At 47.8% G+C, this 21,874-nt stretch overlaps 11 protein-coding genes across 11 annotated transcripts; 5 read left to right on the plus strand and 6 right to left on the minus strand.

Moving 5' to 3' along the window:
- The first annotated feature begins 25 nt into the window (after window positions 1-25).
- F5891DRAFT_354815 (DNA photolyase, FAD-binding/Cryptochrome) lies at window positions 26-2,533 on the plus strand. The gene is made up of 9 exons (XM_041371498.1): window positions 26-558; window positions 617-774; window positions 829-1,092; window positions 1,148-1,381; window positions 1,428-1,710; window positions 1,762-1,944; window positions 1,993-2,075; window positions 2,131-2,323; window positions 2,383-2,533. The coding sequence occupies exons 1-9, from the start codon at window positions 336-338 to the stop codon at window positions 2,499-2,501; spliced, it is 1,740 nt and encodes a 579-aa protein (XP_041232649.1). The 5' UTR covers window positions 26-335; the 3' UTR covers window positions 2,502-2,533.
- Window positions 2,534-2,565: 32 nt separating this feature from the next.
- Window positions 2,566-3,704, minus strand: F5891DRAFT_1273965 (thioredoxin-like protein; the record flags this gene model as incomplete). The annotated part of the gene is made up of 6 exons (XM_041370160.1): window positions 3,550-3,704; window positions 3,333-3,500; window positions 3,189-3,275; window positions 3,060-3,135; window positions 2,872-3,005; window positions 2,566-2,821 (listed from the first exon to the last, which is right to left on the minus strand). The coding sequence occupies exons 1-6, from the start codon at window positions 3,558-3,560 to the stop codon at window positions 2,566-2,568; spliced, it is 732 nt and encodes a 243-aa protein (XP_041232650.1). The 5' UTR covers window positions 3,561-3,704.
- Window positions 3,705-4,491: 787 nt separating this feature from the next.
- F5891DRAFT_1124998 (eRF1 domain 1-domain-containing protein) lies at window positions 4,492-6,093 on the plus strand (the record flags this gene model as incomplete). The annotated part of the gene is made up of 7 exons (XM_041363936.1): window positions 4,492-4,530; window positions 4,584-4,678; window positions 4,729-5,461; window positions 5,516-5,571; window positions 5,628-5,744; window positions 5,798-5,904; window positions 5,951-6,093. The coding sequence occupies 7 exons, from the start codon at window positions 4,492-4,494 to the stop codon at window positions 6,091-6,093; spliced, it is 1,290 nt and encodes a 429-aa protein (XP_041232651.1).
- Window positions 6,094-6,170: 77 nt separating this feature from the next.
- On the minus strand, window positions 6,171-7,135 carry F5891DRAFT_1273967 (humps family-domain-containing protein; the record flags this gene model as incomplete). Its single annotated transcript, XM_041370161.1, has 3 exons — window positions 6,927-7,135; window positions 6,762-6,873; window positions 6,171-6,706 (listed from the first exon to the last, which is right to left on the minus strand). The coding sequence occupies exons 1-3, from the start codon at window positions 7,110-7,112 to the stop codon at window positions 6,171-6,173; spliced, it is 834 nt and encodes a 277-aa protein (XP_041232652.1). The 5' UTR covers window positions 7,113-7,135.
- Window positions 7,136-10,342, plus strand: F5891DRAFT_999961 (tRNA pseudouridine synthase D). The gene is made up of 10 exons (XM_041378587.1): window positions 7,136-7,539; window positions 7,592-8,136; window positions 8,163-8,185; window positions 8,236-8,413; window positions 8,470-8,836; window positions 8,887-8,968; window positions 9,017-9,292; window positions 9,343-9,571; window positions 9,626-9,848; window positions 9,898-10,342. Exons 1-10 carry the CDS (start codon window positions 7,214-7,216, stop codon window positions 10,271-10,273), a joined length of 2,625 nt encoding a protein of 874 aa, XP_041232653.1. The 5' UTR covers window positions 7,136-7,213; the 3' UTR covers window positions 10,274-10,342.
- Window position 10,343: 1 nt separating this feature from the next.
- Window positions 10,344-12,580, plus strand: F5891DRAFT_355063 (major facilitator superfamily domain-containing protein). The gene is made up of 10 exons (XM_041371500.1): window positions 10,344-10,647; window positions 10,701-10,753; window positions 10,802-10,919; window positions 10,977-11,001; window positions 11,052-11,168; window positions 11,222-11,305; window positions 11,358-11,779; window positions 11,834-12,253; window positions 12,312-12,439; window positions 12,493-12,580. The coding sequence occupies exons 1-9, from the start codon at window positions 10,596-10,598 to the stop codon at window positions 12,428-12,430; spliced, it is 1,410 nt and encodes a 469-aa protein (XP_041232654.1). The 5' UTR covers window positions 10,344-10,595; the 3' UTR covers window positions 12,431-12,439; window positions 12,493-12,580.
- Window positions 12,581-12,938: 358 nt separating this feature from the next.
- Window positions 12,939-14,593, minus strand: F5891DRAFT_939616 (glycosyltransferase family 32 protein; the record flags this gene model as incomplete). Its single annotated transcript, XM_041374239.1, has 2 exons — window positions 12,939-14,253; window positions 14,307-14,593. 2 exons carry the CDS (start codon window positions 14,591-14,593, stop codon window positions 12,939-12,941), a joined length of 1,602 nt encoding a protein of 533 aa, XP_041232655.1.
- Window positions 14,594-14,692: 99 nt separating this feature from the next.
- Window positions 14,693-16,653, minus strand: F5891DRAFT_999971 (PIN domain-containing protein). The gene is made up of 6 exons (XM_041378588.1): window positions 16,317-16,653; window positions 16,162-16,253; window positions 15,939-16,093; window positions 15,718-15,874; window positions 15,541-15,664; window positions 14,693-15,480 (listed from the first exon to the last, which is right to left on the minus strand). Exons 1-6 carry the CDS (start codon window positions 16,378-16,380, stop codon window positions 14,822-14,824), a joined length of 1,251 nt encoding a protein of 416 aa, XP_041232656.1. The 5' UTR covers window positions 16,381-16,653; the 3' UTR covers window positions 14,693-14,821.
- F5891DRAFT_999974 (uncharacterized protein) lies at window positions 16,578-19,472 on the minus strand. The gene is made up of 7 exons (XM_041378589.1): window positions 18,905-19,472; window positions 18,324-18,593; window positions 18,138-18,269; window positions 17,570-18,084; window positions 17,324-17,519; window positions 17,015-17,272; window positions 16,578-16,964 (listed from the first exon to the last, which is right to left on the minus strand). The coding sequence occupies exons 1-7, from the start codon at window positions 19,181-19,183 to the stop codon at window positions 16,680-16,682; spliced, it is 1,935 nt and encodes a 644-aa protein (XP_041232657.1). The 5' UTR covers window positions 19,184-19,472; the 3' UTR covers window positions 16,578-16,679.
- F5891DRAFT_999977 (ribosomal protein L6) lies at window positions 19,470-20,728 on the plus strand. The gene is made up of 4 exons (XM_041378590.1): window positions 19,470-19,959; window positions 20,010-20,114; window positions 20,164-20,272; window positions 20,326-20,728. The coding sequence occupies exons 1-4, from the start codon at window positions 19,699-19,701 to the stop codon at window positions 20,424-20,426; spliced, it is 576 nt and encodes a 191-aa protein (XP_041232658.1). The 5' UTR covers window positions 19,470-19,698; the 3' UTR covers window positions 20,427-20,728.
- Window positions 20,729-21,817, minus strand: F5891DRAFT_999981 (Isoprenylcysteine carboxyl methyltransferase family-domain-containing protein). The gene is made up of 5 exons (XM_041378591.1): window positions 21,445-21,817; window positions 21,275-21,394; window positions 21,097-21,226; window positions 20,911-21,041; window positions 20,729-20,860 (listed from the first exon to the last, which is right to left on the minus strand). Exons 1-5 carry the CDS (start codon window positions 21,767-21,769, stop codon window positions 20,772-20,774), a joined length of 795 nt encoding a protein of 264 aa, XP_041232659.1. The 5' UTR covers window positions 21,770-21,817; the 3' UTR covers window positions 20,729-20,771.
- Window positions 21,818-21,874: the final 57 nt, after the last annotated feature.

Consider the following 21,874-nt stretch of genomic DNA (forward strand, 5'->3'; position numbering starts at 1 on the left):
ATTGGATACCAATTCGAATCTTGGCTTGTTGTGATTCCGTGCAGCGTCAGGAATATGTAGTATTCGAGTTGTGCATGGAAAAGTGACATTCTTGTATGCAAGCAGGGATTTGGACTGGGGCCCATGATGCGGCAAGTCCGGCAGAGTCCAAGTGAGTTTAAACACCACTTGATGACAAAGCCTAGTTTCGCATCTGGGATGATGTCATGCGATCGAGCTAAGTTATCAAATCACGTCGATCCCAAGCAGAGAATTACGATGCAGACTACTAATCGCCTATATATTACAAAGGACTCAGACCAGCAGAAGTCCATATTCCTTCTTTCTTTACGACCATGATGAAGAGAACTCGTAGCCCGAGCCCACTTGCCATGTCAAAGAAAGGCAGGACCACTGACTCTCTCTTTGCACCCATAAAGATTGCAACACAAGAAGCTGCAGCTTCCGTTCAGACTCACCCACCGTTCCTGCGACTCCTGGACGCATTGCGCGATGTTGTCCAGAAGCCCTCGAAAGGACAATCGATAGTTTACTGGATGAGGATGGGAGACCTACGCAGTAAGTGTTGCTTCTTGGTTCAACATGCGTATCCATCTTGATCAACTCCCTATTCCAGTTTCCGATAATAAAGCTCTCGCCCTCGCATCAGCTCAGGCAGTTGAAGATCAAGTCCCGCTTGTAGTCTTGCATGTCTTGAGCCCCCAGGATTATATCGCGCACGACAGGAGCAAAACAAGGATCGATTTTGTTCTTCGTAACCTTTCACGAGTGAAGGTGAAACAGATTTGTGTTACCATCACTACAGAAGGCTAATTTATACTTTGGTAGGACGAGCTTGCAAGATTAAATATTCCCCTTTACACCATCACGCATACACCGCGAAAGTCAGTGCCAACTCGTGTCATCTCGGTCCTGCAGACTCTCCAGTCCACTCGGCTCTTTGCGAACTTCGAATACGAGGTTGATGAGCTTCGGCGTGATACTGAAGTCTGCTCTTTAGCCCAGAACGCGGGAATCAGGCCTACGTATGTGCACGATAGGTGTATCATCGAGCCGGGCGTCGTGAAAACGAAGGATGGGAGGACATACACGGTACATTCTCCCTACACTTACTTTCAAGTTGTTATTCTCAGCATGTGCCTTTCAGGTCTACTCACCGTATCAACGAAACTGGATCAGCATTCTAAATTCGAACCTCTCAGATTATCTGAAAGAGTCTCCATCTCCAACATCCAACCCCTCGACAATCAGGGAAGATCATGTCTTTGGCCCGCTATTCGAAGTCGATGTACCTGTGTCGGTGCATGGCTTCGAACTTGATCCTGAAGAGGCTGCCAATATGGCAAACATATGGCCAGCAGGAACATCTTATGCCAAAGAGGCGAGTGTTGCACTAGAAGAGGGGATCATAATTAAACCTTTATCAGATGCTCTCTCGGTTCTTGTACACCAAAGCGCGTGCGACGCAGCTTGGAGCTGTTGATCCTCTAGCTGATGGAGCCGAGGATTCCGACAAAAGCAGCCGAGTCCTCTTGTATGACGAGGCCCGTGACAGAGGGGACAAGGATACTACATCGCGGTTGAGCCCCTACCTATCTGCTGGGGTCATTTCTGTCAGGGAATGCGTTCGTCAAACTATGAAGCTTCTCAGAATTCAAAAAGTGGAGGCTGGACGGTCATCGGGCGTAGGTCGCTGGGTGCAGGAACTCGGTCTGTCTCTTTCAAGTGCATTGGACGCATAATTGATGTATGATGGAATAGCCTGGCGAGACTTTTACACCAACGTCCTCGCATACTATCCACGAGTATCCATGGGTAGACCCTTCCAAGAGAGGTTTGCTGACGTCAAGTGGGAAGTTAACGAGGAGCACCTGAAGGCTTGGAAAGAGGGGAAAACTGGCATCCCTATCGTCGATGCTGCGATGAGGCAGATAAACACCATGGGTATGTTTTGTATCGATCCTTTGGAATATTGATTCATCAGATTGTCAGGTTGGACTCATAATCGTATGCGCATGATTGTCGCTATGTTCCTGTCGAAGGATCTTATGTTGGATTGGCGGCTAGGAGAGCGCGTGAGCTCGTCTCTTCATTTTCATTTTTATGCGCTTTTCTGAAGAGCGCTCGCAGTACTTCATGGAAAAACTCATAGATGGTGATCTTGCAAGTAACAACGGCGGCTGGCAATGGAGTGCCTCCACTGGAGTAGACCCAGCACCCTACTTCCGGATCTTCAATCCTTATACGCAGTCCTCCAAGGCAGATCCAACAGGTGATTTTATAAGGACATTCGTACCAGAGTTGAAAAGTCTCTATGGATCTGGTAAGTGTAGGGTTAACTCGCTGCTCGGCGTTCAACCGATGTTTGTTTTACGAATGCAGATATCCACAACCCTCCGGCCAAGGTTGCTGATAAATTGGGGTATCCGAAACCCATCGTCAACCATGCTGAAGCGAGAGTGAGGGCTATTAGGAGGTATAAGACACCTGGTGAAGAGTGACCAGCACGATTTGCACGTAGCATCAGGAACACGAGGTGACAAGTAGAGACGATGGAGCAAACCGTCATAAATCAAACTCGTCGTCATCCTGATCTGTCTGTCCACCCTTTCGTAATTTACTTGCGTTTGAAGATGACGAGACGTTGTATGTGATACCAGATTCATAAGCATTTCGCGCTTTTTGAAGGACACCTGTCAAAGGACGATTAGACATAAGTGACGAGGTATAGGCGAGATCACTACCGCTGTTCGCTAGCCTAAGCTCGAGTACCGCAGTCTCAAACGCATCATTATTCCCGAGTTCTTCGAACCCAATAAGACTAAGAATAGATGAATGACTGAATGACATTGACAAGACCATAAGACATACCGGTCTTTTGACACCCCATCGACGAAGCACATCAAACATGGAAGGACTTTAATGGCAAGCTTCTCGACTAGCCATGGCATATTCTCCACGAAGACGCGAATGAAACGCGTAGCATAGTATTTTGGCGCAAGTTTCTTATACGAATCCATCAGTAATCTGCTTTCTTCGAGGCACGAACCATTACTCACTGCGAGGTGCTTGTCCATGATCTCACATCTCCTGAAATTGCTATGGTAAAAATGAATCACGCAGTGTGACTCGTTTCTAAAAGCACGATGATGTAGCAAAGAACGAGACGAACAGAGTGGGCGACTCACGCACTTATCCGGATGGCCTCTTTCTCGTTCGTGATCTCCATGTATCTTCCATGGGCATTTTCTCTCATTTCTTTGGCCCTTTGCATTCTGCAGACGTTTATGTCATTTGTCGGACAGAGAACACCAATGGAACGCACGACTCACTCGAGCCTGAGCTGCTCTAGGCCCCGATCTCGCACTGTTGCATCAGCGTCGTTCTCTATCTCTGCTTCGAGTTCTGCAAAGATAGCATCATCGTCTTCTTGATCTTCCTCCCGGGAATCATTGGAATCTACGAGACGCGATGCTAGAGAGTCAAACTTCGAATGTATTCTGGTCATGATGAGCTAGCAGAAGTTGCTGTGTGCTCATTCTGACTCACACATTGTTCATATTTGCACTACTAACTCTTGCAAGCTGTGAATAGCTGGAGAATTGTGAGGACAATAGCAAGCTCAGTGGACAGTGGATTGATGAGTGACTGAGAGCACGCGATTACTTGTTTAGGCCAACTCGGTGAGCTACATTTGATCTATCTCGAGTCGTTTGATGGTTACGAAATCGATCTCGACGATAGCAAGGCGGTTCATATGGACGGACAGAACGACGAGCTAACAGTACACTTAGTAACTCAAAACTGCGACGATACATGAGTAAATCAGATTCATTCAGCGGGACAGTGTGTGGCACTACTAGAGTACAGTAATTATTTCTAAGCTCCTTCGGTGCATCTGCCAGATGTTTCATAATTGTAGTACGCCCGGAGAGTTCTGTGGAGCAATAATTCAACGTCGCATAACCCCTACTTGTACTGAATAGCAGTTCAGAAATCTGCGTCAGAGATCAATGAATGTCAAACAATGGACGGAAATGTCGACTACCCAGCCGGGGTGCATCAGTAAACTACAATGTTCTGTATTAACGCAATTTTTACATTTTCAAGCTCGGTTAAGTGAAGTGTAGATTTGCTGATGCGTACACTGCGGCTGATGAGTCAACAGGACAGAAGCAACTCGCAGAACATCGAGCCACTCATAGCCTCGTTTACAGTGTGCATCAGATTTGCACAGCAAAAGTATGGTTCGAACATTCAATATTGATTCAAGTAGCCGAAAAGAGAAGGCCGCGAGGCTGCAGCTTGGAGAGCAGAGCATTCTACACCTTCACAAGGATTTGCATGTTGCGAAGCCTTGGGTTATTACCACCGTCAAATCATCAGGGAAACGCGACAAACGATGTTACATAATTGGCTGACTTTGGTTTAGGCCCCTTTTGGGTGCTGCTTCAACTGCAGAGTCGGACTTTACGTCAATCACTCTCCACGATGAAGCTCATCGGTAAATTTGTCGACAAAAACGGGACCGTGAGTCGTTCACGGTGTTCCTTGTCGAATGATTGATTAATTGATCTGAACAGGGCTATGTCAACCTCCGACCCGAGGATGATGAAGATATGTGGCATCTTTACAACATTATACAACAAGGTGACCTTGTGCGAGCACCAGCCATTCGGTAAGACATTTGCGCGATCAGCAGTTCTCTAACATGCTAAATATTTATAGTCGCATACAGAGTGTATCTGCTACTGGATCTACGGAATCTCATCGTGTCAAGTTGAACCTCACCATCCAAGTATCCCGAGTCGAATTCTCCTCATCAGGAGCACCTTCATCATCAGCGGATCAAACTTCATCCCCTGCAGGATCTTCATCTGCGGCACCCACAACCACTTCAGCGCTGCATATCTCTGGCCCTGTTGCATCTGAAAACCGACATGTGAAGATGGGCGCGTTTCATACGCTCGACATTGAGAGTAACCGCGATATACGCATCGAGAAGGTCGATGGATGGGACAGTGTGGCCCTTGCTCGTGTCGAGGAAGCTTGTGTGCCGGGACGCGGCGCGGAGGTAGGCGCAGTTGTATGCGGAGAAGGCACAGCCGCGTTCTGTCTCCTTTCACAACACATGACACTGGTCACCCATCGGATATCGGTTCCAATACCACGCAAGGCTTCTGCCCCTGGAACATCTCAATACGAGAAGGCGATGGCGAAATTTTATGCCATACTCTACGAGGCATTTGTGCGACACATACCTTATATGTCACCTAGTCTGCGAGCAATTGTGTTTGCAAGCCCAGGTTGGGTACGAGAAGGTGTTTTCAATGCTATGATAACAGAAGCCGGGAGGAGGGGGGACAAGACGTTGACCAAGGCTTTGCGAGAAAAGACTGTGAAAGTGCATGTCAGTAGCGCACACGTCCACAGTCTTGTCGAAGTTCTCAAGAGTCCAGAGGTAGGGTTTTTGGTATAAGACTTTGTCGCACAGGTGCATTTATTACACTTGCAGATTGTTGCACAGCTCAAGGAAACAAAATTTGCGCGCGAGGGAATAGTTCTTGATAAGTAGGCATGCACGTGGTGGCAGCTGTACTGTTAATGTTGATTACTTTTTTTGTCAGGTTCTTCAAGATGCTTGGTGTGGACGAGATGCGCGCGTGGTATGGTCCTGATCATGTCCGTTTAGCGGCAGACCGTGGAGCCATAGGGACACTCCTCATCTCCGACGAGCTTTTCCGGTGAGATGATTGTGTCACACACTGGCATACTGCAGCTCAAGCAATTTGGACAGTGCGAGTGACCCGAAGCTGCGAAAGACATATGTCGAACTCGTCGAAGGAGTGCAACAAAAGGGTGCAGAAGTTGTCATGTTCTCGAGCATGCACGAATCCGGTCAACGTATGTGTCCAACGTGCTTCTATTTATCGTACTCATGAGGACCCAGAGTTGAATCAACTAACGGGTATTGCTGCAATACTCACGTTTCCTCTCGATGTCGAAGTCGTAGAAGCAGAAGAAAGAGAAGCAAGAGAGGAGGAGAGAAGACAACAGGAAACAGAGACGCTGGATGGTGGTGGCGTCGGATAAAGGTGTGAGTCGCCATTAAGTAAAATGTGGTGGAAGTATTTCCAAGTAAGCTCATATGGTTATTTATACCCTGCTACTTATGTGCGCTGAACGCGCTTTTTGTATGCTTCCCAACCAGCAGCTTGATATCTCTGAGCTTGCTTAAGAACCTCCCGTGTATCCACATTTTCACCCTTGCCATAAATGCCTCTTCCAACAATGATAACGTCACAACCACTTTCAAAAACGACTTGCTCTGGAGTGCGGTATTGCTGACCCATGGCATCGCCTGTGGCATCTAAGCCTACTCCTGGCGCGAGAACCAAGAAATCTTCCCCCGCAATATTATCGGTATCGGATGCACCAATACCTTCCATGCGATGTTGAGCAATGAAGCCGATGACAAAATCCCTGCGAGCTCGAGCCATACGAACTGCATCTTCTGTATATGACCCAGTGGTTAGTGCACCCTTGGAGCTCATTTCTGCCAGGAGTATGAGCCCCCGATCTTTGGGAATGCCAACCGAGGCTAGGCCAGTGATAATCGATGGCCCCGGAACAGCGTGAGCGTTGGTAATATGAGCCCAGTCCTGCGATCTTGTAGATCCCTTTTGAATACTGCAATGCCACGGTACTTCCTAAGAGTTGTGATATCATTAAGCTGTCATCCGAAATCTGCAACACCTTACCTATGTCAGCGAATTTACGATCCTCAAATATCAAAAACTTGTGTTTTTCGCTAAGCTCCCGGAGGCGGTCAATCACAGTCGGATCAAAATCTTCGAGTATATCGATGTGGGTCTTTCGGTAGCGCCATGAGCATTAATTGAGAGTTCGGAAGAAGTGACAGATGCCTTTATAAGACAAACATGAGGACCAACTGCCTCGATGATGTCAAAGAAGTCTTTGGATTTAGTCACGTCGACGCTAACAGAGAGATTTGACTGTTTTTCCTCCATGACTCTGAGCAGAGCCCTCGCAGCTTTGTTGGCATGTCTCTGTGCTCGCTCGTTGTATGTCTGGAGATGAGGAGACGACATGATGGTCACTGGCAAGACGAGCTTGATTTCATCTAGGATAAATTTGGTTTTGCTATCTTATCTATTCTCAGGCTTTTGACTGTTCTCGATCAACCATTAAAATGTCGTCTTCAGCTATCCGGGAACGTGAAGATGATGAAGAGCTTGCTCGTTCACCCAAACGCGCCAAAGTCGACGAGCTGACGGATGATGGGCCCATCGTCGCAGACACCTCCCCGCTCATGAGTGCGGCTATTGCTGCTGGAGACTCAAAAGAGAGCACTTCAGCAATTGCAGCTGAAAGTGTCCTTCCTCCTAGCCATGCTCTCCTAGGCATAGCGCCTACGTTCTCATCGAATGGCCTTCGTCAGGTCCTTCAGACCGATGTTGGGATCTCCGAGTATATAAGCCGGGACGTCCCTCCCATCAGTGGTATCATAAAACAGCGGTAAGTGTTCGTGTTTATAATGGAACTACAATCAGACATGAATTTGCCATAGGTTCACAGACTTCTTAGTGTTCGAAGTGAATCAAGATCACCAGGTCATTCATCTCAAGTCGTTGGACATGCCAGAGTCATCTTCGAAGAAGGGAAAAGGTACCAACGAGGGAAGTTCCAGCACCACCGATGCTGGGGCCTCAATAGCCCAACCCCAGGAGCCCGTCACCAGCGCTGAGTCGAATACTGTAGAGGAACTGTCTACTAGCACTGAAGCAAAGGACAAAGATGATTCCACTCCCGCGGACATACCCTGGAATGACCAATTCACGGAAAAACTAGCCCCGTATCTTAGCGAGGCTTCTATCGATCAGTTGAAAACAATGTTCCTTGAAGGACGCGAGCCTCCGAGAGTGACCGACAGCGGTTGGGGAAGCCGGCTTATCAAAACTACTGAGGACAGTACTGAAACCAGAGATGCGGCGAAGCCTTCAGAAGAAGTGGATGCGTTGCAGAGCGATGACACGGCGAAAAGAGGAAAGAACCGTAGCGGTCGCGATGACCGTGGTGGTCGTGGTGGCCGCGGTGGTCGCGGACGAGGTCGTGGTGGCCGGCAGGGAGGAGAAGAGAAGATCACAGAAAAGTCCTCAGCGAGGTGAGACGAGATACTAAGTTCTCTTACCATGTGCCCTTACCCCTTGGCAGCCAATTTCCTCCAAAACTGACCGGACGGTTCTGCATCAAGTTGTTCGAGAGTTATTCGGTGGGAAGCTTGACAGCGAGACTGATATGTCGACACCTGCTGGAGACGATGGATCTCGCATAGTTATAAAATGGTCACGCCATGGTGGTGGTCGCGGTGGTGGTCGCGGAAGCCGTGGAGGTATGTTTCACCATTTGTTTCAAGGGATTCTTATCACTCTTCTGATATCTTCGTAGGTCGGGGCGACCGCTCGGACAGGGGGAACCATCCTCCTTATATTCATTTTACTCTCCAGAAAACCAACCGTGATACCCAAGACGCTCTCGGCTACTTATCACGTACTCTCCATGTAAACATAAAAGACTTGGCTGTTGCGGGGACAAAAGACAAACGCGGCGTTACCGTCCAGCGCGTGTCGTTGCGACGCGGGAACAAAACTGTGGAGGATATATGGAAATCTGCGAATCAATTCAACAGGCGATCCGTGCAAGACATATTGTCCCAGCGTGGTGACCGTGGAGTCAGAATAGCGGATTTCAATTATCGCAAGGCTGGTTTAGAGCTTGGTATGCTGAAAGGAAATGCCTTCGTTATCACACTTCGGTATGTTTCAAGTGGTACTGTTCTGAAACTTCGTTGACAAAGTTATGAAGTAACGTTCAGGTAGAAAATGTAGAAACTCTTGACCGTGCCATGAACTCGATCAAGCACAAAGGGTTCATCAATTACTACGGTGTGTTCGATATCCAGCAAACTACTGATTCGTCTGAAGTACAACTCTAGGGAATGCAGCGCTTTGGGACGGCCGCAGTGCCAACTCACTCCATTGGCTTGGCGATTCTGAAATCTGATTGGCACAAAGCTGTTTCCCTCATCCTCCAGAACCGGCCTGGAGAACACCCTGAAGTTGTCGCAGCCCGTGACGCGTGGTTAGTGGATGGTGATTTGGATCGTGCCCTGGCTTTAATGCCCAGACGGGTGGTTGCGGAGCGCTGCATTCTCGAGAGCTACAAAAAGCAAGGTGGAGAAACCAGGAACGCAATGGGTGCCTTGTCTACGGTATGTCAAGATTCTAGTAACATTGCTGTTATTCATAAAGTTCAATCTAGATTCCTCGAAACTTGCGGCTCATGTATGTCCATGCATACCAATCCTACGTGTGGAATGCCATCGTCTCGGAACGAATTCGTATACATGGTCCTGACAAAGCGGTACCTGGTGATATTGTTTTCGAGAGCGAGCCAGCCACTAAGGGAGGGAGTGGAGAGAATGATGGGATGGAAGTGGACGATGATGCGGGTAATGATAATGAGAAGCAAGCCACCACAGAGGAAAAGGGTCAGTTTCTTTTCTATTTGTTATGTTGTTCTGATTGAAATTTTGTCATTTGAGGCATGAGCTCTCGTGAGCGCAAGAAAGCTGCCAAGGCTGCTTATGTTGCACCCAGTATCAAGATACTCACTGAAGAGAATGCCCACCAGTATTCGATATTTGACGTAATCATGCCACTCCCGGGTAGAGATGTTGATTACCCAGGTGGTACGCTCGGGGAGCGCTATCGGGAATTCCTGCGCTTGGATGGACTCGACCCGGATAACTTCATCCGCAAACAAAAGTACGCTAGATCCGTCATACCATAAGCGAAACTGACAGGACATCTCCAGAGAGTACACTCTTAATGGCTCCTACCGGAAAATCCTCCAGGTTCCAAAAGATCTCTCGTGGTCTATACTCAGGTACACAGACCCAGACGTCCCACTTGCACAAGCAGACGAAGACAAGCTCCTTGGGTTTGACCCACCAGCTGTCGTCGACGATGGGAAATTTCGCGCGCTCCAGATAAACTTAACACTCGGGACGGCCGCATACGCTACGATGGCATTGCGAGAGATTACCAAGACTGAGACAAGTTCGCATTTCCAGACTGGTCTTACTCAGGCTTCTGAAGACCAGCAGTTCCGAGGTGTAGTAGCAGGAGATGTTGCAGAATTGGATGACGGTGACACAGAGATGGAAGTATCAAATACGTTGGATTCATAGTAGTAGAATGTCTTGTGTAGTAGGTCCGGGTATTTATTGTATGTCCAGTCCACCTTTCGGGGGAAAGTACCCACAGTCCACACAGCCGATAACGCAGTGCATATGTGATGAACCGCTACATATGTACCGCCTCTGTGTAATTCATCCAAACAACTAGCACTCTGGTGTGCTCGCAACTGGTTTGCGAGTCACTTTTCCCATTAGCTGAACTTCCGTTATTTAGATCGCCAAACTTTTGACGTGGCCTGAATCGTATTCACTTGCGCAGTTCGAACGCGGGTCGTGAATATCATCCTCTAAGCTTGCGCCTCTGAAAGAGAACATGGGAAAAGTAGAACGTATAGTCTTTCTGTCGCTCGTTCTTGATCTCTTTGGTGAGTGCCAATGCCATGCTCAGTTTTGAAATGAGTCTGAAGCCTCGGCAAAGCATTTACAATCCCTCTACCCTTGTTTCCTCGTATAATCGAGTGGTATACGGTGGTAAGTACCCCATGTTACGTGTCTCCAGTTCCTTCATTGATTATGTAGAGAGAAATTTCCGACCCCAATGGCCTCCTTTCCAGAACACTGCGGTTTGTTTCGGCGGTGCGAGGCATCTTCTACAAGCCACTACAAAACTCCCAGAGATGGGATGTAGTTTTCCTTGGTTGGTCTAGTTTCAATCATAAGACGTGGTTTATACTGATCTGATAATTATTCAAAGGTGGTCTGATGGGTTCCGCTTTCTCGTATGTCTTCGAGTCGCGTTCCCAGTTTATTTAAGGTCATATTCACTTAGTATTTGCAGCACTCTACAGTTCTTGGTATCGCCGCATATAGGATCTCTCTCCGACACTTATGGGCGCAGGAATGTGCTCTTGATCACTATGATAGGAAATATATTGTCCGCGCTCGTGTGAGCACTGAAGTCATTCTTATCATCGAGTTCCTGAACCGATTCTCCGCCAGTTGGATCCAGTCCACCACTTTTGCTTCTTACATGCTTTCCCGCATCATAGGGGGTCTTAGTGAAGGCAATGTGCAACTTGCTACGTCAGTTCTCTGTCATAATCCAAGGACTGGAACTGACTCACATCGTCAACAGTGCCATCCTCTCTGATATTTCAACGCCTAGGAACCGATCTAAAGCCCTTGCCCATGTTGGAATTGCGTTTGCTATCTGTTTTTGTATTGGGCCCCCGATCGGAGCCTATTTTGCCTCGAGGCCAGTTCCCCTATTTGTAGGGGCTCTACAAATGGAATTGAACGTCTACGCGGTCCCGGCATTATTGACGCTCGTACTGCTTATCGCAGAGACCTTGTTCCTAACAGTTGCTCTTCCCGAAACCCGAAACACCCAACCCGACAAGCCAGCAGTCCATGTCAACGAGAAGTCGAATGCTGCTCCTGCGGTACGGAGTGTGCAAGAGAGGACTGAAATTTTGCGGGTCTTGCGCAAGCTCCATTTCCTTTTCTTAGGAATCTTCTCAGGCGTGGAATTCACCCTCACTTTCCTCACCTTCGATCGTGCGTCATTGTTAACATGCTCCTGAAATTATGCCTTAAAAACTCCGATGACAGTATTTGATTGGAATAACAAACAGAACGGAGCATTAATTGGCTCCATTGGCATCATCAGTGCTCTTTTACAGGGAGGATACGTCCGTCGTGTCATCTCCAAAGTAGGAGAGGGGAAAATGGCACAACGAGGGGTCTCGAGCTGCGCACTGGGCCTCGTGTTCCTAACTATCCTTCCTCACTTCGTGTCCACTCAACCGAAAATCGCTGTCGGACTGCTGCGAGCCGCAGCGGTCTGTCTGGCTTTCACTTCCGCGACAGTTGTAAGTTCGCTTACTGCACATGCCTCCCTCCAGTGCGACGAGGGCTTCGACAAAGATACAGGCAAACCTGCGGCTGTATATCCTGAGTTGGCCAAGGGCAAGGCACTAGGTGAATTCCGGTCATCAGGTCAGCTGGGTCGCGCAATAGGGCCGTTGCTTGGTAAGTTTTATGTCATGTCCGAAAGGTAAGGCTGGCTGACTTGATTTGCACTCGTCAGCATGCGCGTCATATTGGACCTTCGGGCCGTCTGTTACTTATGGTGTAAGCGCAATAGCTATGCTGACTTTGTCAGCGTCCATGAAAACCGTCGCCGTTCTACCGGGAAAATCATCATGATGCCGATCAGTAAGTTCTAGTGACTTTGCGCAGAACCTAAATTCTGATTCAAACCTTAAAAGTCGGAGTGGCGTCTCACCTAGTCGCAATCTAGAAATGCTTTACGGACTTGCAAAGCATCTGAGGGTGGCGTACTTCTTTAGAGCGATGTTCTAACCACTGCAGGAAGTCAATGGAAAATTAGATTTCGCACGCGAATCAGTCCAATTGTTATCAATATCAATATTCTATAGGAACACTAATAGATATGAATAGAACTTGGTGGATGGATGACTGTGAATTGCAGAACTCCAATGTTGCAAACCGCCACCTGAGAAGACAGCCGTGTAGGTATTATCAGGTCATGTCCCATGCAATATATCAAAGAAATATACGTAGAAATCATCATTCAAAAGCAGAATTTGGTATCTAAACGCGTTCCACAGCCATAGGTGAAGCAGGGTTCAATAGCGTTTTTACTAGAGTAGTGTGAGTAGCATCAAATAAAGTCAAGTGTTTCATCGCAATGCTATGAATTTTGCTGTTCGAGATCAATAAGCGGACTTGAAGACGAATGCGGAAGACGATTCTCCAACGGTGGCCGAGGTGATTGAGAGCAGCCCTGATGAAACTCGGCTGATTCATCTCCAACTCTACTCTCAGCCCCTCGCCAAAGCTTCTCAAGGGGTAACTGAGAAGAAGGGGGCAAATTCCGTCCAGAAGATGGTTGTGGAGGCGGGCTGCGCGTGAGAATGTCCATATTCTGGGATTGAGTAAAGATAGCCGGGAGGAAGAACATGACTCCTCTGGACCGTTGCCTCCGACCGCGAGATGGGGCGCGTGGCAACGCAGGCGGCTCTCGAGATAGATTCAAATAACCCGTGGCACGGTCTCGCACGCGACGCACAACATCAAGAATAGATGATGGCGCGCGATAACTTGACGTCGGAAATATGTCCACAGAAGATGAAATGTCGGAGGGTACGGGTGAGTCCGGTCTCAACTCAAAGGGAAGGGGCAGTAATGAAACATGTTCGTCCAACGGCGACTGGGGAGCGGAATTGATGGGAGATGATGGTTGCGTAGAAGCACCAGACGCTGGAAGGAAAGACCACCGCATGTCGATATGCCAGCGCCCATTGCGCTGAGTCCACCTAGGCAAAAGGACATCATATCCTCCAATTCTCCTGAGGCTATACTTTCGTTGCTTGCTAGGGACCGTGAGCTTGTAGATCCCATAGACTAGTATGGCCAAACCCAACCACAACAATCCTTTCCCCCACGTATTCAAGAAGCTGATTAATGCAGCATCGTTGGCATGCCAGCTGCTACCGTAATAATGGGCGAAGAATGAATGGGGAGCTTCTTCTGGTTTGGCGTTCTTGCCGTAGAGAGATTTGGGGAGGATTCGAACATCTCCTGGTTCGTACGGCGTGATAGGATGTGACGCCGTGTAAAGGCTGTACTGAAAAGAGAGGAACATGGGTCCTGTGGAGAACATGACGGTGGGATAGTTTAATATCCAAGAATGATCAAACGTGACAAGGTTGTGGATAGTCTGGGAGAGGAAAGGATGACCCTTTTCAGCAAACATGAGGTCATTGGAAACGCCGACAGGAATGGTCTTGGGTAAAATGACGGGATATATCAATAAGGGATCCAGAGGTCGCAGGCATCCAACGTCAAGGTCGAGATATATTCCCCCATAGTGATAAAGGATGAAATAACGAATAGCATCAACTCGTTGAATCGCAAACTCGTAGTCGTCGAACGTATCAAGAAACCAGGGGTAGTACTCTGCGATAAACTCGCGGGAGCTGGCGTCAGTCCAGAGCATGTAGTCGCTGTTAGAATAATGATGAGGACTTTGAGTGGCGGAGATGAGACGGATACGGACTAGTCGGACATCATGTTTCGACATGCCTCAGAGAGGAGTTTCCAATCAGCTGGAAGCGTCTCCGACTTCCAAGTCTGGTGGATAATACGAGGTATCCTCTCAAGCTTTCCATGTTCCGTTGCATTCCAGCGTGTTGTGTTGCTTAACACTGGGACCTCCCTGTCTGGAATATATGCTGCGGCATTGATGTAGAGGTAGTAAGAGATGGAAGACAAGACGACGACGGTGCCGGATAGAACAAGAGCAAGGAGAATAAGGAGAATATAAAGTGTACGTCGTTTTGCCATGAGGGAGACAGGAAGAAGAAGGAAAAATAGAGTAAAGAGGAGAAACTTGCCAAACAAGAACGCAACCGAGAACAGAAGGTTCATTTCACCCTTGCCAAATTTGGACCATGATTGAAACATTGTGTCAAGTCAACATTTACACATTCTGATTCTACCATAGCCTCATGCCTACGGTCTGCTTATCTCATGATGCATTAGTCTTACGGGGCGATTCATGGGAGACTTCGGTCACAGCCCCGTTGGCCGCATCGGCATCGCAAATACACGGCTGATGTGAAGTTCGGCGGCAGGCACTGACTCACGAATAGATCCTTCTTGCCAGTCATTGCCTATTTCCCTCAACCCCTTTAACGCCGTCTCCCAATCCCGTCGGGACCAGTCTTGACCTCTCCGTGCCCCCACACCTTCGTATGGCCGTGTCATGAAGGTGTCCACCCGTGGACTAGTCCTTGGCAGCCTTTTCTTCGCGCCTAGGTAGTCCAAACAATCTACAGCACCCCACGTTGCAAAATTCTTTCTTGAATAGGAAGGCGCGTGTTTCGATGCTGAGTTGCTGCAGCCAAAACTCCGCACGTCAGGGCCTGCTACACGAGCAACTAGTTCCAGAAGCAACCCCGTGAAATAATCGATCACTTGCACGTGGAGGAGATCTAGCGAGTGGCTTGGCTGTAGAAGCTGAGGTACAGAAGAGGCATCATCGTCGACATCCATTACGTCATCGTCTTGCTCTGGTGCAGGTGTCACTTGTATCAAATTCTCCAATGAATTTTGATAAGTTGCATGATATTTGCTGAACTTGAAGCGAGCAGCAGCCTCAGCCCCAAAGAGAGCTTCAGCAATATCCTGGCTAGAAAATGTGTTCCGACTGGGTGATATTGTCAACACAACTTCCCGCGTCGGTTACGTATGAGAACTTTGCACATGACAGATCATATTCATATACCTACATTCACTTTCGGCTTCCACGATTAAAAGCTTGTCTTTGCTACACAAAAATGTTCGCCGTTGTCGTAGGAAATATTTGCAGCAATCGATGATCAAACTGTCGTTGCTACGCTCTGAACCAAATTCCTACCATCCAAATCATCATCAAAGATGGAGCAAGGACTTATAACAAGACTTACCAGTACGGCATCCAGGTCCCTCTTTTTCCAATTTCCTGAGGCTTTGCACGTCTCGTTCAAGGCCTGGCCTTTGACCGACCTTCGTTCCTTCACCTTTTTCAGCAACCATGATGATGCTCTACGGGCAAACCAAGAGAGCCTCTCGCGATTCTTCTGCCTAGCAACCGATCATCAGGTGAGCGCTCTTCATACAGATTTATGCGATTTACCACCACACTCACCCATCAAGCTCGTAAATCACAACGCCCGGGATAATGATCAATACAGGCAATCCCCGCTCTTCAACCTCCGTGACGAATACTTGTATTACATCAAGATATTCCAGTAGTATGTTCGTGTCAAGGACGACGACGGTCAGTTCCTCCGATAGAGGAGCCTAGAGGTGGCGTGCAAACAATCAATACGAGGTCTGTTGGGACAGACCAAGCAGGCGTGATAGCGTACCTGCATTTCGACATCTCTTAGAGTTAGGCTGTTTGAGAATTCGTCGATACTCTTCAGCGTTTCAAATAGATGAGTACTCGGGGGAGACGGGGCTGCGATTTCGCGTAGTAAGGGACATTGGAACTTGAATGAGTGATGAGCGATAGGGTCCTCACTGTGCTTGAAATCTCCATCCCCAAAACCAGGTTGCTGTAGTGACAAAAGGTTAGAAAATGACATCGGATAGAACGTACTGGTCGTTGATTGAGTTGTTCATGCAGTCAAGAGTGACAAAACCGAGTTTTCTTGGGGAATGCGGAAAACGCGTGGAACAAAGACTATGTGCTAACCGGCTTTTGCAACTAATTTATAACAATGACAATACAATGACATTCTGTTGGAGTGGTTGTTTGGAAAACTCGGGCACTTCGCAATTATAGTCAATTCAATCATGATGTATATGATATGCGTTTGTTTAATACATGTGATGATGCTCAATAAGTACTCCAATAAAGATGTGGAAATCTATAATGCAACTCTCAGGGTGCAAGCGCCATCTTCTTCATAGGCGGTGTTCCATTACTCTCCATTTTGACAGAGGATTGACTGCAATCATCGATACTCGCCTTGCGCTTGAGTGTAGCGCGTTTAGAGTCGGGTGACCGAGACTGGGAAGACCGTACACTTGAGTTGCCCTTTTGGGGAGTAGCTCTAGAAGCATCTGGCGTGCCAGACCTGCTCCGACTGGTTGTATCTTGGCGTAATCTTGAAGCCAGAGTATGCATCGAACCCATAGCTTCAGCATAACATGTTGCGTGATATATCTAGGCCAATACGTTATTAAGATACTCATCATGGACGAGCCGATACGCACCTTATCATCCTTTCTGACAGCATTCTTCCAGACCCACTCCTCGTCATCCTCTAGGAACTCTGTCTTCAGAGTCTCTTTACATATGGGACAAGACAAGGACTTCGCTTCGTCGCCCGATGGCACAACAACGAACTGCGTGCGCAGCTCAGCATCACGCCGTGCTGCATCTACTGCAAGCGCAGCCTTATTGGTCGTAGGCCGAGGGCCGTCAGCACGGCCTTTACCCTTCACATCTACACGACCCTCGTGAACCCAATCCTGCAAAAGACGGTTAGCATGCTTGGGGTCCAACAAAAAGGGAAATCGTACATCAAGGTCGACAAACCAACTGCGACTATGTCCACGACCAAGGCTCTGATTTGCTTTACGATTTTGTCTGAAGTGCATGTCAAGATGATCCTCCATCTCTTTCTTTCCTAGTGTATCATCCGAAAATCTGACACCACACTGCTTACACTGGGCGGGTAATCGATCATACAACAAACGGTCAATATTAGGACGTTTTCTGCATTACTAGATTAACACTGATCAGCAGCGAAAGGGTATCAACCATACCTTGTGATATCAGCGTTCGTTAGCCTGATGTTCTGCGATAACACTGATTGGCGATATGCTCTTGCAGCATCCCGACTCATGTTTTCAGATGACGATGTAACAGTGTCCTCAGAAGTGGCGGTCGCTCCGGCACCAACGGGCGTACCAGTGCCAGCCACAATGCCGGCCTTTAAAAGAGCACTGTAAAGTCCAGCGATGTCAGTTGAGGGGACAGCTGCAGATTTCACGCTCGATAAAAGAGATGCAGAGTCGACCGGTTCAGATTTAGGTTGATTAATGGACGGCAAGGCGTAAGACGTATAAGTAGTAGAGGAAGAGTGTTGTGATACTGGTGGTGAGAATGCAGATTGCGTAGTTTGGCGAGGGTATGCAGGCTGAGCTTGGTATTGATATGATGTAGTTGTTGTTGGAGGAGCGGGCGCGGCAGGTTGAGGGGCTTGTGATAGAGATCTCAGCTGGGTCAGGATTTGACGGAGCTCATCTTGAGAAACACCTGCTTCAACAAGCTTGCGCAACTGAATTGCTCTAAATAAGCGTACAGACAATGACGACGCAAAGTGTTAATTACCTGTTGCAAAATTTGTACATGCCTCTGTGCAGTGGTATCCCAAGCATTCGATTGAAGGGCGCGTTCCTTTTGGCTCAGGGTAAATTCAAGTTCGCTCAGGACCTGTGCTCTCGATATCTGGCCAGACGTTGCCTAAGAAAGTATATTCAGTCCGCTGAAGCAGCGGGATCGTCGAAGTTAACTCACCCCTGTTGGATTCGAATCGCCGCCCCATATTCCACGCTCAATGGCAAGTTGTGGAATGACGCCGAACAATTCCTTGCCAGTCGGAGAGGCTGTTCGCCAGGTTAAAAGCATTTCTTCCATCTTGCTACGAGTCGCCTGATCAACCTGCTGATAAGTTTCCAGGAATAAACCAATGACGAAGGGAGTAAAATGGCGCGTATACGGGTCGTAGACATTCTTCGATATCGCGTCCAGTAAGTAGAAGCCTGGGAGCTTAATCCACGGAGGAACCTAGCGATGCGAGAAAACCACACCAAAAAGGCAAGCATGAGTCAGCTTCATGTCCATAACACAACCCATCAAAAAGAAAAGCGCTGAACTGCCACGTTGAGAAGAGCGACATAATTCTCTTAGTACGATGTCCTCCATCCGCCATGCAGCGGGGCCACCAGGCCTTGCGAGGATATCTTTCAAACTACTACGAGACTAATGACTAAGTACATGGTAACCGCAAAGCAGCGCAGTAAAGTAACAGATATAGCCATGTGTCAACTACCAACTGACAGCAACATGCCATAAAAACGATATCAACGACGACTCACCCTTCGAATGTGGGCTTCCAAACATTGAGCGACAATCTCAGCCCATTTTGAATACTCTTGAGCAATCATCGATAAGGTCTGAATGATAGGTCTGGAGTTAATGGTAAGTTCTGCCAGTCGCGCTGCATAATCACGGCGAAAAGAATTGGGATCCACAAAGTAGACAGGCGCAGGAGGTGGGGGCGGTTGCTGGTAAGAGTAAGCAGAAGGTCCAGGCTGATGATAGCTTGGTGGTGCTGCATAAGCCACCTGCCCGTACATGTGGGGCTGAGAGTACATGACAGTCGTTTTTTAAAAATTCTCAACGAAGTGCGAGACAGTCACCGCAAATGCAGTACGATCTCACCCAGAAAGTGAGGAGAAGTAAAGATCTTGATAAAAACACAAAACTCTTGAACGATCGACTGGCGCTAGAAACCCGTTTTTTCCAATGGCGGTCTTACTCAGCTGTCAATGACACGACCACGAAGCCCAACGGAAACGATGATGGTGGTTTGAGTGGAAGAAGCGGCTGACAATAGCCGTCTCTATTTAGACTTTAAACTCCGCTCGCAATTGTCCGCCACTTCCGTCCACCCCCCGAACATACACAGCCGCCCACCGACCTCAAGAAAACCAACGATCGCAAGGTGAGTTCGTCCTGAATTCAGATGCGACTGGGTCAACTTCCAGGGTGTTGGTATCTATGTTCCTGGAAGAAATTTGGCGAGGATTGGACCCCTGGATGGTGATGGATTGACTACCCGCATCGAGGATGTCTCAATATCGAATGAAGTAACTGACTTCGCACGTAGATGCGGGACGTCCTCCAAACTGAAGAACTCGAGGTCCCTGAGGGTATTACCATTGAAATCAAGTCACGCGTTATCAAAGTCACTGGCCCACGGGGTACCCTTACGAAGAATGTCCGTCACGTCGATATGGATATTCGGGTGTTGAAGACCAAGAAGAGCAGCAAGGTCACTCTCGCGGTGTGGCAAGGTGGGCGCAAGCATGTCGCATGTCTACGGACAATCCGAAGCTTGATTAACAATATGGTCATTGGTGTGACTAAGGTTTGTGCATTCACATGCAGGGCGTTTTTCATTGCTTACTCAGGACTCAGGGCTTCCTCTACAAAATGCGTGCTGTATACGCCCATTTTCCGATCAATGCTATCATCCAAGATAGTGGAAACGCCATCGAGATCCGTAACTTCCTGGGAGAGAAAGTAAGTCGTTATCCACGGCGTTACTTCAGTTTTTGCTCAAGGGAAATAGACTGTACGACACGTAAAGATGCTCGGCGGAGTTAATATTTCAGAGTCCAAGGCTCAAAAAGACGAGCTTATCCTCGAGGGTAATGATATTGAGAATGTTTCGCAATCAGGTGCATAACATCCTTCCACTGCTGAGTAATTTTTGCCTAAACTGCTGCCTTAGCCGCCTCCATTCAGGGTGCTTGCCGCGTACGGAACAAGGATATCCGTAAATTCTTGGATGGTATCTACGTATCCGACCGCACGACCATCACTCAGGAGTAGACGGGTTGTGGTTTGTAAGGGAAGCTGGGCATTATACAAAATTCCATGTCACGTATGCATTAATCTCCATCAACCCTATGTTCTACGCAAGACATTCTACTACTGATCGAGACCTTTGCAAGAGTCGAAGACCATCGATAGGGTACAGAACAAACTCTGATTTTTCAAACTACATGAGAATCCGAGGTGTCCTCTCGATGAGCCACTCTACCTATATATTCTACGAAGTCGACCATGTATCAAAAGATAAGGAAGTGGCTTGGACCTACCTATGACATAGGAACACCCTGGAAGTATTGGCCCCAGTCGTCAGACGAAAATATGTTTGATTGAATGCTCTTAAGTCTATCGTATGAATGGAATGTTGGTGTTGACTCTTCGCCTGTAGTTATCATATTCCTCTCCAAAGAAATTCACTAATGCCCTCTCTTCAACTGCTCCGAAATCAGTCAATGCATCCACGACTAATATAATAAATATGTACCTTTGATACGACGCGAGAAAAATCTCCACAAGACTAGTACGAATCCAATGGAGCTGATAGGGTTTTGCAAAACGAGCTGGGTCCCTAACGCCCAGTAAAAAAATCCTGCGTATGATGGATGGCGGAACGCCCTGTGGAGTTACTCAACTGTATGTAATGGTATGATCAAGAAGATGTTTCACTCACGAGTATACACCATCAGTTATCAATCGGTGCGAAGGCAGCTTGCGGAGAGCTACGATATGAGAGAAGTTAGTCGAAGCCTGTATCATTGCCGATGCACGCAGTGTCTGTCCGATGACAGCCATGATTATACCTAGCGAAGATTCATCAGCTTCATTCTTGCTAGCCAATCACAGCTAACCAATCGTTGAGATATAGTGGTAAGCCTTGAGCGATGGTTTGAAGTATAACGTGATTAGGTATTCCACAAGAGCGGTCCCATTGGCGACGTGATACATAGCGCCATTATCAAGTAAGAACGCTGTCACATCATTTAGTAGATATATTTCAGAGGTACAAAGACAAACGGACAGTCAACGCTGCATTTGTCACGGTTCCAGCCTGCTGTGACCGCGAATTCTCCCCAGTGGAAGCCAGACCAGGCGGCAAGGAAGAAGCCCAGCTGGTATGTGGCCCACCAGTGATCAGAGATGCCTCCAGTGAGAAAGAGTGCCAAACCAAGAGAAAAGATACATCCTAATACAAATGATATCGTGGATGCTGCAAGCGGTGTATTCGGGATATTTTCATGAGGTTGATGGTTCACGGGTATAGTTTCGAGCGTGTTCGTGTTCCTAGTGGTAGAAGCGCGTTGTCGCAATCGGTCCTCAAAATTGTTGGGAACATCAGAAGACATGAGCGTTTATGAAGATAAAGTACTGAATATAAAATGATTGAAATTCTGATGCAGGATAAACTATTTGGTCTTGTTGAATTCACAAGGCCACGATCGAATCACTCT

The sequence above is a fragment of the Suillus fuscotomentosus genome (genome assembly GCF_016647785.1).
Source record: "Suillus fuscotomentosus strain FC203 chromosome Unknown F5891scaffold_3, whole genome shotgun sequence".
In the NCBI taxonomy this organism is placed as follows: domain Eukaryota; kingdom Fungi; phylum Basidiomycota; class Agaricomycetes; order Boletales; family Suillaceae; genus Suillus; species Suillus fuscotomentosus.